The sequence below is a fragment of the Ranitomeya variabilis genome, chromosome 1, assembly GCF_051348905.1.
Source record: "Ranitomeya variabilis isolate aRanVar5 chromosome 1, aRanVar5.hap1, whole genome shotgun sequence".
NCBI classification, from domain to species: Eukaryota; Metazoa; Chordata; class Amphibia; order Anura; family Dendrobatidae; genus Ranitomeya; species Ranitomeya variabilis.
In genome coordinates, this window is record NC_135232.1 from 1,008,161,980 (window position 1) to 1,008,178,927 (window position 16,948).

The 16,948-nt window shown below is 42.8% G+C and overlaps 1 protein-coding gene across 1 annotated transcript in view; it reads right to left on the reverse strand.

Annotated features, from left to right (window-relative positions):
- GLRA3 (glycine receptor alpha 3) overlaps nucleotides 1–16,948 on the reverse strand; it is a 443,610-nt gene that overhangs the window by 42,469 nt on the left and 384,193 nt on the right. Inside the window, exon 8 of the mRNA XM_077279517.1 lies at nucleotides 124–270. Coding sequence (XP_077135632.1) covers nucleotides 124–270 — 147 coding nt within the window. The remainder of the gene's footprint in view (nucleotides 1–123; nucleotides 271–16,948) is intronic.

Consider the following 16,948-nt stretch of genomic DNA (forward strand, 5'->3'; position numbering starts at 1 on the left):
ACACAGGGGTCGGGTCGGGTTTCATGGAACCCGACTTTGCCAAAAGTCGGCGACTTCTGAAAATGGTCGACCCGTTTCGCTCAACCCTAGTAAAGACTAGTAAAAAATAATGATGAAAAATACCTTATCCTTCTTTCTTTTGCGTCGAAATCTTAAGAGTTCTTTGTGTTGTCTAGACACAAAATTGACGGCTGCATACTCCAGTAAGGCAGAAAACACAAATAGCAGACAAACGGCCATCCAAATGTCAATAGCTTTAACATAGGAAACCTGCAGTGAAAAAATAAAGGTTATCTGTAGTGAATTAATTGCAAATATGTATTAAAAACCCAATAAATGAGGGCATAAAGCAAGTGATATCTCATATTCACTGACACTGGTGCACAGGTGCTTTTCACAAAATTAGAATATCATCAAAAAGTTAATTTATTTCAATTCTGCAATACAAAATTGAAACTCGTATATTATATAGAGTCGCTACAAACAGAGTGATCTATTTCAAGTGTTTATTTATGTTAATGTTGATGATTATGGCTTACAGCCTTTCATGTAAAGTAAAATATAAAAATGTTGGATGATGATGTCATTGGGTCTTTTCGGCGAGCAGTGGTGAGGGGGTTCTTAGAGTTGGTGGCAATATTGTGGAGGGTTGTACATCAGGTAGATGTAACCTCCCATTTATGTTTGAATTTTGGTTAATTGCCTGGCAGATTTTGGGACTCTACAGGGTGGGCTCCCTGGGAGTCGGTGTTATGGAAAAAGTTTTCTGGCAACAAAGGTGCCCTGGAGCCTGTAGTCTTGGCTGGGGGTAATGCTGGATGGTTTATTATTTACTGGTTTCTGCCAGGTTTTGAAGCTCCATGAAGCTCCTTACTACAAGTTATTTATTGTAATGTTTGTTAATAAAAATCCGATTTGGACAATTTATCCAAAGAATAAGGTGTTACAACTTAAGTGTTCATTTGGGGGAAGGGGTGTTCCGTTGGGGCGGTGCAGCATTGTAAAAAGGTGGAGTTGGTATAAAAGGGAGGGGGTCAGCTGGAAAGAAACCTCAACAATACCGCAGTCAAGAAAAATCTAATCTCTGATTGGTTTCTATGGGTATCCAGGTCAGTTTCTGCATTAGGCAGAATCTATATATATAATTGTCTAAGGTCCACTTCCGTCTGTTTGTCTGCCTGTCTGTTTGTCATGGAAATCCTGCATCACTGATTGGTCGCGCCCTGCTGGGCGTGATTTATCAGCGACAGGCACAGTCTGGCTGTGAATTGGCCCCTCCATACTCCCCTCCAGTCAGCGCCCACATAGCGTTTTAGCAGTCTGTTAAATGGACTGCCTTACACCGCGGCATAATGCAGTGTAATGCAGTCCATTAGCGCTGCCATTAACCCTGTAAGTGTGGCCAACTTTTTACTATTGATGCTGCCTATGAAGCATCAATAGTAAAAACATATAATGTTAAAAATAATAATAAAAAAATCATTATATTCTCCCCTTCGGCGTCCGTGGCAGCCTTTCCCGCTCCTCGCGACGCTCCGGTCCCAAGAATGCATTGCGGCAATGACCCCAGATGATGTAGCGGTCTCGCAAGCATCGCTAAATGCCTGAGCTGGATCCTGGGGCCGCCGGAAGGTGAGTATATAACTACTTTTTATTTTAATTCTTTTTTTAACAGGGATATGGTGCCTACATTGCTATATACTACGCAAGTTGTGTTATATACTTTGTGGGCTGTGTTATATACTGTGTGGGCTGTGTTATATACTGTGTGGGCTGTGTTATATACTGCATGGGCTGTGTTATATACTACGTCGCTGTGCTATATACCACATGGGCTGTGCTATATACTATGTGGCTGTGCAATATACTATGTGGGCTGTGTTATATACTATGTGGGCTGTGCTATATAATACGTGTGCTGTGTTATGTACTATGTGGGCTGTGCTATATGCTACGTGACTGTGCAATATACTATGTGGCTGTGCAATATACTACGTGGCTGTGCAATATACTATGTGGCTGTGCAACATACTACGTGGGCTGTTCTATATACTACGTGGCTGTGCAATATACTACGTGGCTGTGTAATATACTATGTGGCTGTGCAATATACTACGTGGCTGTGCTACTGTATATACTACGTGGCTGTGCTATATACTACGTGGCTGTGCTATATACTATGTGGGCTGTGTTATATGCTACGTGGGCTGATTGACTCTTTCGCCCGGGGCCCTCAAAATCTGGAGCCGGCCCTGGCTTCACTGATTGGTCGTGCCCGGCCGACCCCAAACAATCAGCGACAGATGCAGTCCGGCCGCGAATTGGCGCCGGATTTGAACCACGCTTCGCTAATTGGTCGCGCCTGACCGTCTGAATCCTGTGTATTCATTGCATTATTCTGAAATCTTCATAAATAAACTATATACATATTCTAGAATACCCGATGCATTAGAATCGGGCCACCATCTAGTTAATAAATAAGAAGCAGTGTTTTCACAGCTTTGCATGACGAGCACTAAAGTATAACAGAGTCACAAAAGTGTCATCCGCCTCAATTTTTGTGAAAGCTACAAGATAATAAATGATAACGCTCTTGAGGGTAAGTGATCTAGAAGAACACCTAGAGTGGTACAAAAGGGGTGGTACAATATGATTCACTGCGTAGTACCTATTGTGACTTTTTGCATTTATTTGTTAGGTTTTTTGAGTAGCCCCGTTATCAGAATCACCGGCATTATAACCTGGGGTCCATATCACAGTGAACCATATTGTATCACCCCTTTTGTACCACACTAGGTGTTCTTCTAGATCACTTACCTTCAAGCGCGGTATCATTTATTATCTTGTAGCTTTTCCACTAACAGAACTGGAACCCTGTCTGTTGTGATTCCAGCTGTTGAGGGGCATTTGTGGTGGGTGAGCACCAGTGTGTCTAGTATATATTTTTTCTTGTATTTCAAAGGTGAAAGCTGCTACTCAATCTGCTAATGTTTCTACCCTACCCCATGCTTTACACTGCTACTCTGTTTTTTCAGCATGGCTGTTGTCTATAAAATAATCTCTGTTATAACAAGAAAAAAATAATGCTATACTGCACGCAAAAAATGGTGAAAGATCAAGTTCTAATTACAGTATCGTGTAATGCTAGAAATAAACATACATTAACATTCAGGTGGGATGTTTAGCTGTCTGATGTTGAACGGATTGTCAGATGAAAAGACGTCATCACCTATCCACTGGATAGGTGATGGATAACTGAAAGCTCAACGCGGGTCCAACCACTGGGAACAGGGATAAAAGTGTCATCTTCTAACATATTGATACAGGAAAGAAATATATCTTGGTACCGTGTTAGCCAGTTTTTCTATCTTCTAACATAGAAAAGGAGATAACTTATACATTGATAGGAGTCCTAGCAGTTGGACACCCACCAATCACAAGATCATCATCTATCCTATGGATTGGTAATAACTTATTATCAACAGATAACCCCTTTAACTTTTTATGCTATTAATATTACTATTTGGTCAAATTAAATATATGTACAAACTGCTTAGATTTTCTCTTCAATATTCTGTAATGCGTTTGCCTTATTATAATAATGCTAGGTTATTATATATAGTGTTACAGCTTTAGGCTATACACAAGCAATTTCTTCTTGGAATATATTGATGATTTGCTATGACCCTTGTGGTACCTTTTATAATAGCTTGCAACTGATTCATGTATCTTTTCTTAATTGAGAGTGAGTTGCAAACAAGACTATTCCCCAACCTCCCTATTTCCCCAACACCCACCCTTTCTTTACCAGGCCAAAAATTAAGAAACCACTGCAAAATGTTCAGTTTGTCTGATTTTTCTCTTTATAGGTATATTTTTGAGTAAAATGTAAATTGTACTTTCATTCTATAAACTACTGACAACATGTCTTCAAATTTCCAAGCAATACATTTTGTATTTTGCATCTGCCAAAGAAAAATGGTCAAAATTAAAAAAAAACAAAACAGTGCTTTCAGACCTCAAATAATGCAAAGAAAACAAGTTCATAATCATTTAGAAAAAACAATGGTAATGTTTTAACTCAGGAAGAGTTCAGAAATAAATTTTTTGTGGAATAACCATGATTTCTTTTTTAAAATGTAAGCAGTTCTTTGTTTGATGGCTTCTGACTATCCATCATCCTCTTGACTACATTCCAGAGGTTTTCAATGGGGTTCACATCTGGAGATTGGGCTGCCCATGACAGGGTTTTGATGTGGTGGTCTCTCAATTATATTATATTATTATTATTATATATATATATATATTTACTGTATATTATCATTATAATAGTAATATATATTAATTTATGCACATCTGCAGTGTGCAGTGCAGTAGAGCGAATGATCAATTATGTGAATTCAGTAATTAATAGAGATGGGCGGACACCTGGATGTTCAGGTCTGGCGAGTTTGCCCGAACAGTTACAAAAAGTTCAGGATCGGGTACCAGAACAGTACTTGGACCCAAACTCGGTCCCCATTCACTTGAATGGGGGGCCCGAACATCCATTGTTTGCAATGCTGTCATGTGCATGGCAGTGTGGCAAACACCTCTTCTGATTGACAGTAAAATCATCACCGCTGGTCAGACAGCCGCGGTTCCCACACAGCTTTGATAGGAGGTATGATGTTTACATTCAGAAATTGGTGTCAGCTGATGGGACTACTACTCGCCTGCTGCTGCTAACAGTGAGAGCAGGAGTGGCTGATGGGAGTATTCATTAGCCGGCACCTGTGCTGTAAATAAATAATAAAAATTAAAACGCCGTGGGTTCCCCTGTATTTTTCATAACCAGCCAGCCAAAACTCATAGCTGGGAGCTGCAACCCTCAGCTGTCAGCTTCAGCAAGGCTGGCTATCAAGAATAGAGGGGTCCCCATGATGTATTTTTTAATTATTTAAATAATTTTAAAAAATGGCATGGGGTCCCCCCACTTTTAACAACCATCCAAGCTAAATCAGACAGCTGGGGGCTGATATTCTCAGGCTGGTAAGGGGTCATGGATATTGGCCCCCCAGCCTAAACATATAAACCCGCAGCCACACCAATGTTGGCACTTTGTCTGGCTATTTCCACTTGCCCTCTAGCGTTGGCAAGTGGGGTTCATATTTGTGGAGTTGATGTCACCTTTGCATTGTCAGGTGACAACAAGCTCATGGCTTAGGGTACTGTCACACAGTGGCACTTTTGTCGCTACGACGGTACGATCCGTGACGTTCCAGCGATATCCATACGATATCGCTGTGTCTGACACGCAGCAGCGATCAGGGACCCTGCTGAGAATCGTACGTCGTAGCAGATCATTTGGAACTTTCTTTCGTCGCTGGATCTCCCGCTGTCATCGTTGGATCGGTGTGTGTGACACCGATCCAATGATGTGTTCGCTTGTAACCAGGGTAAACATCAGGTTTCTAAGCGCAGGGCCGCGCTTAGTAACCCGATGTTTACCCTGGTTACCATCGCAAAAGTAAAAAAAAACAAACAGTACATACTCACATTCCGGTGCCCGTCAGGTCCCTTGCAGCCTGCTTCCCGCTCTGACTGACTCCCGGCCGGAAAGTAAGAGCAGAGCACAGCTGTGACGTCACCGCTGTGATCTGCTTTCACTTTACGGCGGCACTCAGTCAGAGCGGGAAGCAGACTGCAAGGGACCTGACGGACACCGGAATGTGAGAGTATGTACGTTTTTTTTTTTTTACTTTTACGATGGAAACCAGGGTAAACATCGGGTTACTAAGCGCGGCCCTGCGCTTAGTAACCCGATGTTTACCCTGGTTACCCGGGGCCCTCGGCATCGTTGGTCGCTGGAGAGCTGTCTGTGTGACAGCTCTCCAGCGACCACACAACGACTTTCCAACGATCACGGCCAGGTCGTATCGCTGGTCGTGATCGTTGGAAAGTTGCAGAGTGTGACAGTACCCTTAGTGATGGAGAGTTGTCTGTAAGACACCTATCCATTACTAATCCTATAGTTGTATTGTAAATAAACACACAGCCAGAATAAAGTCTTCTATTTGAAATAAAATAAAACACACTTTTCCATTTTTATTTAAAATAAATACAGTTATACTCACCTAATGCTTTATTCTGCTGACTCCCTTGTCTCCTGTAATTAAACAAAAATAAACAACAATATCTCTCACCAGTCCGTCATTCTGCCCCACACCGTAATCCATGTCTGGGGGATAAACAGTTTTCAACCTGAACAGTGCCAAGATGCGACCATCCAGGCTGGGAACCACTGGTGAATGAGCTGCTGAGAGTGCAGCACCAGTGACCAGCTGTGACATAATCAAGATTACTGACGGTCACTGAGGCTGCGTTTCCAGCTGGGCTGAACTGTGGTGACCTTGGTGAGATCCCCGCTAGCACCGTGAGAATTTCACTGCAGATTTGGAAACTATACTCCTCAGGAAACTTATCTAGATGTGTGATGAGCACCTTAATCCCCCAGGTGCTTTACAGAAGTATAAAAGATTGAGCCATGAACATAAAAAAATCTCATTTTTCCCCAAAAAATTGTTTTTAGCCCCAAATTTTCCTTTTTCTGAAGGGTAACAGAAGAAATTGCACCATACAACTTGTTCATCAATTTCTCCTTATACAACAATACGCAATATGTGGAGGAAAACTGCTGTTTTGGTGCACAGCAAGGCTTGGAAGGGAAGGAGCAACAGTTGACTTTTTGAAAGAAAAATTTGATGAAATAATTAGCGGACGAATTGTCATGTTTGGAGAACCCCTGATGTGCCTTAACAGAGGAAAGTGACAAAAGTGACACCATTTTGGAAACTAGACCCCTTATGGAACTTATCTGGATGTGTGGGAAGCACCTTGAGGTGCTTCAAAAAAGTTCAAAATGTTTTTAGCTCCAAATTTTTCATTTTTTCAAGGGTACCAGGAGAAATTGCACCATAGAATTTATTGTTCAATTTATCCTGAGTATGGCGATACCCAATATGTCAAACCAGTGTAAACCCACCAAAAGTGACACCATTTTGGAAACTGCAACCCTCAATAAACTCATCTAGATATGTGCAGAGCACCCGGAAACCCTAGGTGCTTCACAGATGTTTATAATGTAGAGCTGTTACATGAGAAAATGGACCGCAAAATTTGTTGTGCAATTTCTTTTGAGTATGCAGATACTCCATATGTGGTGGAAAACTACTGTTTGGGCACATGGCAGGGCTCAGAAAAGAAGAAATTACGCTTTGGAAGGCAAATTTTGAAGGAATTGCCTGTAGGTGTCATTTGGACAGCCCATGATGTGTCTAAAGGTACCTTCACACGAAACGACATTATAACGATATCGCTAGCAATCCGTGACGTTGCAGCGTCCTCGCTAGCGATATCGTTTCGTTTGACACGCAGCAGCGATCAGGATCCTGCTGTGATGTCGCTGGTCGCTGAATAAAGTCCAGAACTTTATTTGGTCGTCCGATCGCTGTGTATCGTTGTGTTTGAAAGCAAAAGCAACGATACCAGCGATATTTTACACTGGTAACCAGGGTAAACATCGGGTTACTAAGCGCAGGGCCGCGCTTAGTTACCCGATGTTTACCCTGGTTACTAGCGTAAAATGTAAAAAAAACAAACAGCACATACTCACATTGCGTCCCCTGCAGTCTGCTTCCTCCTCTGACTCAGCGCCGCAAAGTGAAAGTGAAAGCAGCACAGCGGTGACGTCACCGCTCTGCTCTCACTGTACGGCGCTCAGTCAGTCAGGAAGTGGACGCAGGGGGACGTGAATGTAAGTATGTGCTGTTTGTTTTTTTTAGATTTTACGCTGGTAACCAGGGTAAACATCGGGTTACTAAGCGCGGCCCTGCGCTTAGTTACCCGATGTTTACCCTGGTTACCAGGGGACCTCGGCATAGTTGATCGCTGGAGAGCGGTCTGTGTGACAGCTCTCCAGCGACCAAACAGCGACGCTGCAGCGATCGACATCGTTGTCGCTATCGCTGCAGCGTCGCTTCGTGTGAAGGTACCTTAACAGTAGAAACACTCCAAAAGTGAAAACATTTTGGAAACTAGACCCCTCAGGGAATTCATTTATATGTGTGCTGAGCACCTTGATCCTTTATAAAAGTTTACAATGTAGAGCTGTAAAAAAAAAAACACTTTTCCCACAAAAAGTTTTTATTAACCCCAATTTTTTATTTTCACAATGTTAACAGGAGAAAATGAAACCCAAAATGTGTTTTGCAATTTCTCCTGAGTACACCAATACCCCATGTGTGGTCGAAAACTACTTTTGAGGCACAGTGCAAAGCTCAGAAGGGAAGAAATGCCAAATTGGAGTTCAGATTTTGCTTGACTGGTTTGAGGATACCATGTCACCTAGGCAGAGCCCTTGAGCATCCAGAACAGCAGAATCCCCGATAAGAAACACCATTTTGAAAACTACACTTTAAATCATTTAGGGGTGCAGTGATCATATTGACACTACAGGTGGGTCACATACAGTAATTGTATAGCATTTGACATTGAAGAAAAAAATAATTCCATTTTTACCACCAAAATTTTTACTTAGCCCCAGATTTTATATTTTCACATTGGGAATTGGTTAAAAATGGCTCCAAAATTTGTCCACAATTTCTGTTGAATGTAGATGTACCCTATATATGGCTGTACAGTACTGCTTACCCACATGGCGAGACTCTGGAAGTACGAACAGAGCACTATTTGCCTCCTTGAGCACAGATTTTCCTAGAATAGTTAGGGGATCTGTAAATGGAGTCTGCACAGGGCTAGAAGAGCAGAATCCACCCTCGTTACCCTATTTTGGAAATTATACCCCTTTGGGAATTTATCTACAGGCGTAGTGATGATTTTGACTCCATGGGTGTTTTTCAGTAGCAAGCAGTAGTGGATGTTGCTGAATGAAAATTGCAAACTGCCGTTGTAGTGACCAGTACATTATAGTGACCAGTACGTTGTGCCCACATCATGGTTCTGCAGACATGCACCCATAAATTAAGCGAGCTCTCATCACTGCAGAAATACCAAACATGTAGACACGAACTGTTGTTTAACCAGTACGTGACAGGAGCTTTTTTTGATTTTGCATTTTTGTTTTTTGCTCCCCAACTTCCCAAAGCCATAACTTTTTTATTTTTCTGTCAATATGACCATGTGAAGGTTTATTTTTTGTGGGACTAGTTGTACTTTTGAACGACACCATTGGTTTTATTTAGCATGTCTTGTCCTCAAAAACGGGAAAAAAATTCCAAGTGGGGTGAAATTGCAAAAAAAACTGCAATCCCACACTTGTTTTTTGTTTGTTTTTTTGCTTGGTTCACTAAATGGTAAAACTGATCTGTCATTATGATTCTCCAGGTCATTACGAGTTCATAGACACCAAACATGTCTAGGTTATTTTTTATCCAAGTTGTGAAAAATTTTTCCAAAATTTGCTAAAAAAAATAAAAATTGTGCAATTTTCCAATACCCGTAGCATCTCCATTTTTCCCGTCCGAGGTCAGAAAGGGGTTAATGCAATGTCGCGGCGACCAAAAAAACTTAATTCTGGCGTTACGATTTTTATCCTTGCTACGCTATTTAGTGATCAGGTTAATCTTTTTTTATTGATAGATCGGGCAATTCTGAATGCGGCGATACCAAATATGTGTATGTTTGAATTTATTTTTATTTTGAATGGGTCGAAAGGGGGGAGGTTTGAACTTTTATGTTTTTTTATCTTTTTCATATTTTTATACACATTTTTTTTTACTTTTGGCATGCTTCAATAGCCTCCATGGGAGGCTAGAAGCTGCCACAACTCTATCGCCTCTGCTACATAGAGGCGATGCTCAGATTCCCCCTATGTAGTAGAATTACAGCATTTCTATGAGCGCCGACCACAGGGTCTGAATCGCATATTTCAGAGATTTACCTGGAATCCCGGGTATAAGCGCTCAGCATAGACAGCAGGATAAATGTGAGCCCAGCTTTACTGTGATCTTTGGCAGGCAGAATGAACCAATCAACAGCAGGTGAAGAATTTAATTTATTTATTTTTTATGTCTGTCCTTTTTGTGGTATAAGTGATTAGACGACTTTATTCTTCGAGTTCGTGCAATTACAGCAATACCAGATTTAAATCATTTGGCAGCTGTCACACACTAAAAACACTTTGTTTGTGCAAAATATAGTTTTTGTATTGCCTTTTTTTGAAAGCTTAAATTTTTTCATATTTTGGCCAACAGAGTCATGTGTAGGCTTGCTTTTTTGCAAGACGAGTTGAAATTTTTATTGGTACCATTTTAGGGCACATTATATTTTTTTGATCGCTTTCTATTCTGATTTTTGGCAGAATGAACAAACACCAGCAATTCAGGAATTGGTTTTTTTTTGTTTGCCATTCCGTGTGCGTTAAAATTGATATGGCAGCTTTATTCTTCAGGTCAGTACAATTACAGGAATACCCCATTTACATCATTTTTTAATGTTTTGGCACTGTTACACAAACTATTACTATAGAAAAAATAATTATTTCTTATTTCATATCTTTTTAATTTCTTCGCTGATTGAACTACATGTATAGTGGCTTGCTTTTTTGCAGGAAAAGATAATGCTTTCAGCAATACCATTTTGATTTTCATTCGTCTTTTTGATCACATTTTATTACACTTTTTGTTCGATAGCATGATGATAAAGCATTGTTATTTGCCTTTTTTATGGTGTTCACTAAACAGGTTAACTAGTGGGACAGTTTTATAGGTCAGGCGATTCTGGACACATTGACTTGATACCAAATATGTGTAATTTTTTTTTCATGAAATATTTATTTATGGGTACAGTATATTATTGTTTTGTTATATTTTTATAATTTTTTTTCACTTTTTTACTTTTTATCACTATGAGACTTTCACTTTTTGTGGACTGATTGCTTGCTTAGCATGGGGATGCAGGAGCATTCCCATGCTATACAAACTGTCAGTGCTGCACTGACAGATAAACTTGTTAGATGCATGCAATGAGCATGATCTTTTAAGTTTGCTAGTCCTGGTGACCTGAATGTCGTCGTGACAACATCGGGTCACCATATCAACTGTCATTCCCTTGCAATGATTTTATGAGGATGCCAATACAAGGGCAGAGGGGGCTTTTCTCTGCCTGCGCTATAAATGCTGTGATCGATTTTGATTGCAGCATTTAGTGTTATGACCCCAATGGCGAGGGTCTCAGAGGAATAAGTAAGTCTGCGAAGTACAAAAATCCAGCTCATAGGGCAGTGGTAACTGGGTTGACCATATAACTACTCCTAACGCCAACACTAGAAGTAGCCGGGGAACATGCCTACGTTGGTCGCTAGATGTCTCGCGCCAGCCGGAGAACTAACTACCCCTAGAAGAGGAAAACAAAGACCTCTCTTGCCTCCAGAGAAAGGACCCCAAAAGTAGGATACAAGCCCCCCACAAATAATAATGGTGAGGTAAGAGGAAATGACAAACATAGAAATGAACTAGGTTTAGCAAAGAGAGGCCCACTTACTAATAGCAGAATGTAGTAAGATAACTTATATGGTCAACAAAAACCCTATCAAAAATCCACGCTGGAAATTCAAGAACCCCCGAACCGTCTAACGGCCCGGGGGGAGAACACCAGCTCCCTAGAGCTTCCAGCAAGGACAGGATACAGATTAAGTACAAGCTGGACAAAAATGCAAACAAAAACAAATAGCAAAAAGCAAGAAAGCAGACTTAGCTTAATCTAGCAGGAACCAGGATCAGTAGACAAGAGCACAACAGATTAGCTCTGATTACAACGTTGCCAGGCATTGAACTGAAGGTCCAGGGAGCTTATATAGCAACACCCCTGAACTAACGGCCCAGGTGAGCATACAAGGGATGACTGACATACCCAGAGTCAAATCACTAGTAACCACCAGAGGGAGCCAAAAAGCAAATTCACAACAGTACCCCCCCCCTTAGTGAGGGGTCACCGAACCCTCACCAAGACCACCAGGGCGATCAGGATGAGCGGCGTGAAAGGCACGAACTAAATCGGCCGCATGCACATCAGAGGCGACCACCCAGGAATTATCCTCCTGACCATAGCCCTTCCACTTGACCAGGTACTGAAGCCTCCGCCTGGAGAGACGAGAATCTAAGATCTTCTCCACCACGTACTCCAACTCGCCCTCAACCAACACCGGAGCCGGAGGCTCAGCAGAAGGAACCACAGGCACAACGTACCGCCGCAACAAGGACCTATGAAATACGTTGTGAATGGCAAACGACACCGGAAGATCCAGGCGAAAGGACACAGGATTAATGATTTCCAATATCTTGTAAGGACCAATGAAGCGAGGCTTAAATTTGGGAGAGGAGACCTTCATAGGAACAAATCGAGAAGACAGCCATACCAAATCCCCAACACGAAGTCGGGGACCCACACCGCGGCGGCGGTTGGCAAAACGCTGAGCCTTCTCCTGTGACAACTTCAAGTTGTCCACCACATGACTCCAGATCTGCTGCAACCTATCCACCACTGAATCCACCCCAGGACAGTCAGAAGGCTCCACATGTCCCGAGGAAAAACGAGGATGGAAACCAGAGTTGCAGAAAAATGGCGAAACCAAGGCGGCGGAACTAGCCCGATTATTAAGGGCAAATTCAGCCAACGGCAAGAAGGTCACCCAATCATCCTGATCAGAAGAGACAAAACACCTCAAATAAGCCTCCAGAGTCTGATTAGTTCGCTCCGTTTGTCCATTAGTCTGTGGGTGAAAAGCGGACGAAAACGACAAATCAATGCCCATCCTACCACAATAGGATCGCCAGAACCTGGAAACAAACTGGGATCCTCTGTCCGACACAATATTCTCAGGAATGCCGTGTAAACGGACCACGTTCTGGAAGAACACAGGAACCAGATCGGAAGAGGAAGGCAGCTTAGGCAAAGGAACCAAATGGACCATCTTGGAGAAATGGTCACATATCACCCAGATGACAGACATGCCCTGAGACACCGGAAGATCAGAAATGAAATCCATAGAGATGTGTGTCCAAGGTCTCTTCGGGACAGGCAAGGGCAAGAGCAACCCGCTGGCACGAGAACAGCAAGGCTTAGCTCGAGCACAAGTCCCACAGGACTGCACAAAAGACCGCACATCCCTTGACAAGGAAGGCCACCAAAAGGACCTGGCGACCAGATCCCTGGTGCCAAAAATTCCCAGGTGACCTGCCAACACCGAGGAATGAACCTCGGAAATGACTCTGCTGGTCCACCTAGCAGGCACAAACAATCTGTCAGGTGGACAAGAGTCAGGCCTACCAGCCTGAAATCTCTGCAATACACGTCGCAGATCCGGAGAAATAGCTGACAAGATAACTCCTTCCTTAAGAATACCCACAGGTTCAGCGACTCCAGGAGCATCGGGCACAAAGCTCCTAGACAGAGCATCGGCCTTCACATTCTTTGAACCTGGTAAATATGAGACCACAAAGTCAAAACGGGAGAAAAACAATGACCAGCGGGCCTGTCTAGGATTCAGGCGTTTAGCAGACTCGAGATACATCAGATTTTTGTGATCAGTCAAAACCACCACACGATGCTTAGCACCCTCGAGCCAATGACGCCACTCCTCAAATGCCCATTTCATGGCCAACAACTCCCGATTGCCCACATCATAATTTCGCTCTGCAGGCGAAAACTTCCTAGAGAAAAAGGCACAAGGTCTCATAGTAGAGCAACCAGGACCTCTCTGTGACAAAACGGCCCCTGCCCCAATCTCCGAAGCATCCACCTCAACCTGAAAGGGAAGTGAGACATCAGGCTGGCACAAAACAGGCGCCGAAGTAAACCGGCGTTTCAATTCCTGGAAAGCCTCCACGGCAGCAGGAGCCCAGTTAGCTACATCAGAGCCTTTCTTGGTCATATCCGTCAAAGGTTTAACAACGCTAGAAAAATTTGCGATAAAACGACGGTAAAAGTTAGCAAAACCCAAGAACTTCTGAAGACTCTTAACTGACGAGGGTTGAGTCCAATCATGAATAGCTCGGACCTTGACTGGGTCCATCTCCACAGCAGAAGGGGAAAAAATGAACCCCAAAAAGGGAACCTTCTGTACACCAAAGAGACACTTTGAGCCTTTAACAAACAAAGAATTTTCACGCAAAATCTTGAAAACCATCCTGACCTGTTCTACATGCGAGTCCCAATCATCAGAAAAAACCAGAATATCGTCCAGATAAACGATCAAAAATTTATCCAGATATTTCCGGAAAATGTCATGCATAAAGGACTGAAAAACTGAAGGCGCATTAGAGAGCCCAAAAGGCATCACCAAGTACTCAAAATGACCTTCGGGCGTATTGAATGCGGTTTTCCATTCATCTCCTTGCTTAATGCGCACAAGGTTGTACGCACCACGAAGATCTATCTTGGTGAACCACTTGGCACCTTTAATCCGGGCAAACAAGTCTGACAACAGCGGCAAAGGATACTGAAATTTGACAGTGATCTTATTTAAGAGCCGATAGTCAATACAAGGCCTCAAAGATCCGTCCTTTTTGGCCACAAAAAAGAATCCCGCACCAAGAGGGGAAGAAGAAGGACGGATATGCCCCTTCTCCAGAGACTCTCTAATATATGAACGCATAGCGGTATGTTCAGGTACCGACAGGTTAAATAATCTTCCCTTAGGAAACTTACTGCCTGGAATCAACTCTATTGCGCAGTCACACTCCCTATGAGGAGGCAGTGCACTGGACCTGGACTCGCTGAAGACATCCTGATAATCAGACAAATACTCCGGAACTTCCGAAGGCGTAGAAGAAGCAATAGACACGGGCAGGGAATCCCCATGATTTCCACGGCATCCCCAACTTGACACTGACATGGCCTTCCAATCCAAGACTGGATTATGGGTCTGTAACCATGGCAACCCCAAAACAACCAAATCATGCATTTTATGCAAAACAAGAAAACGTATAACCTCCCGATGTTCAGGAGCCATACACATGGTAACCTGTGTCCAAAACTGCGGTTTATTTTCTGCCAACGGCGTAGCATCAATACCCCTAAGAGGGATAGGATGTTCTAATGGCTCAAGAACAAAACCACAGTGCTTGGCAAATGACAGATCCATAAGACTCAGGGCAGCACCTGAATCTACAAACGCCATGACAGGATAAGACGACAGTGAACAAATCAAAGTTACAGATAGAATAAATTTAGGTTGAAAATTACCAACGGTGACAGGACTAACAACCTTAGTTAGACGTTTAGAGCATGCTGAGATAACATGTGTAGAATCACCACAGTAGTAACACAAGCCATTCTGGCGTCTATGAATTTTCCGCTCATTTCTAGTCAGGATTCTATCACATTGCATTAAATCAGGTGCCTGTTCAGACAACACCATAAGGGAATTTGCGGTTTTGCGCTCCCGCAACCGCCGGTCAATTTGAATAGCCAGTGCCATGGAATCATTAAGACCTGTGGTAATAGGAAAACCCACCATCACATTCTTAATGGCTTCAGAAAGGCCATTTCTAAAATTTGCGGCCAGTGCACACTCGTTCCACTGAGTCAGCACGGACCATTTCCGAAATTTTTGGCAATACACTTCAGCCTCGTCCTGGCCCTGAGACATAGCCAGCAAGGTTTTTTCTGCCTGAATCTCAAGATTGGGTTCCTCATAAAGCAAACCGAGCGCCAGAAAAAACGCATCAACATCCGCCAATGCCGGATCTCCTGGCGCCAGCGAGAAGGCCCAATCCTGAGGGTCGCCCCGTAAAAAAGAAATAACAATTTTCACTTGCTGAGCGGGGTCTCCAGATGAACAGGGTCTCAGGGACAAAAACAATTTACAATTATTCCTGAAATTTCTAAACTTAAATCGGTCTCCGAAAAATAATTCAGGAATCGGTATCTTAGGTTCTGACATAGGATTTCTGATAACATAATCTTGTATGCCCTGCACACGAGCAGCAAGCTGGTCCACACTTGTAATCAAGGTCTGGACATTCATGTCTGCAGCAAGCTTAAGCCACTCAGAGGTAAAGGGGAAAAGAAAAAAAAAAATGAGAAAAAGAAAAAAAAAACTCAGAATTTTCTTTCTTATAATCCCGCTTCTGCGATGCATTTAACATTTAATACTGGCCTGGCAAACTGTTATGACCCCAATGGCGAGGGTCTCAGAGGAATAAGTAAGTCTGCGAAGTACAAAAATCCAGCTCATAGGGCAGTGGTAACTGGGTTGACCATATAACTACTCCTAACGCCAACACTAGAAGTAGCCGGGGAACATGCCTACGTTGGTCGCTAGATGTCTCGCGCCAGCCGGAGAACTAACTACCCCTAGAAGAGGAAAACAAAGACCTCTCTTGCCTCCAGAGAAAGGACCCCAAAAGTAGGATACAAGCCCCCCACAAATAATAACGGTGAGGTAAGAGGAAATGACAAACATAGAAATGAACTAGGTTTAGCAAAGAGAGGCCCACTTACTAATAGCAGAATGTAGTAAGATAACTTATATGGTCAACAAAAACCCTATCAAAAATCCACGCTGGAAATTCAAGAACCCCCGAACCGTCTAACGGCCCGGGGGGAGAACACCAGCTCCCTAGAGCTTCCAGCAAGGACAGGATACAGATTAAGTACAAGCTGGACAAAAATGCAAACAAAAACAAATAGCAAAAAGCAAGAAAGCAGACTTAGCTTAATCTAGCAGGAACCAGGATCAGTAGACAAGAGCACAACAGATTAGCTCTGATTACAACGTTGCCAGGAATTGAACTGAAGGTCCAGGAAGCTTATATAGCAACACCCCTGAACTAACGGCCCAGGTGAGCATACAAGGGATGACTGACATACCCAGAGTCAAATCACTAGTAACCACCAGAGGGAGCCAAAAAGCAAATTCACAACAATTTAGGGTTTGAAGTGCCGG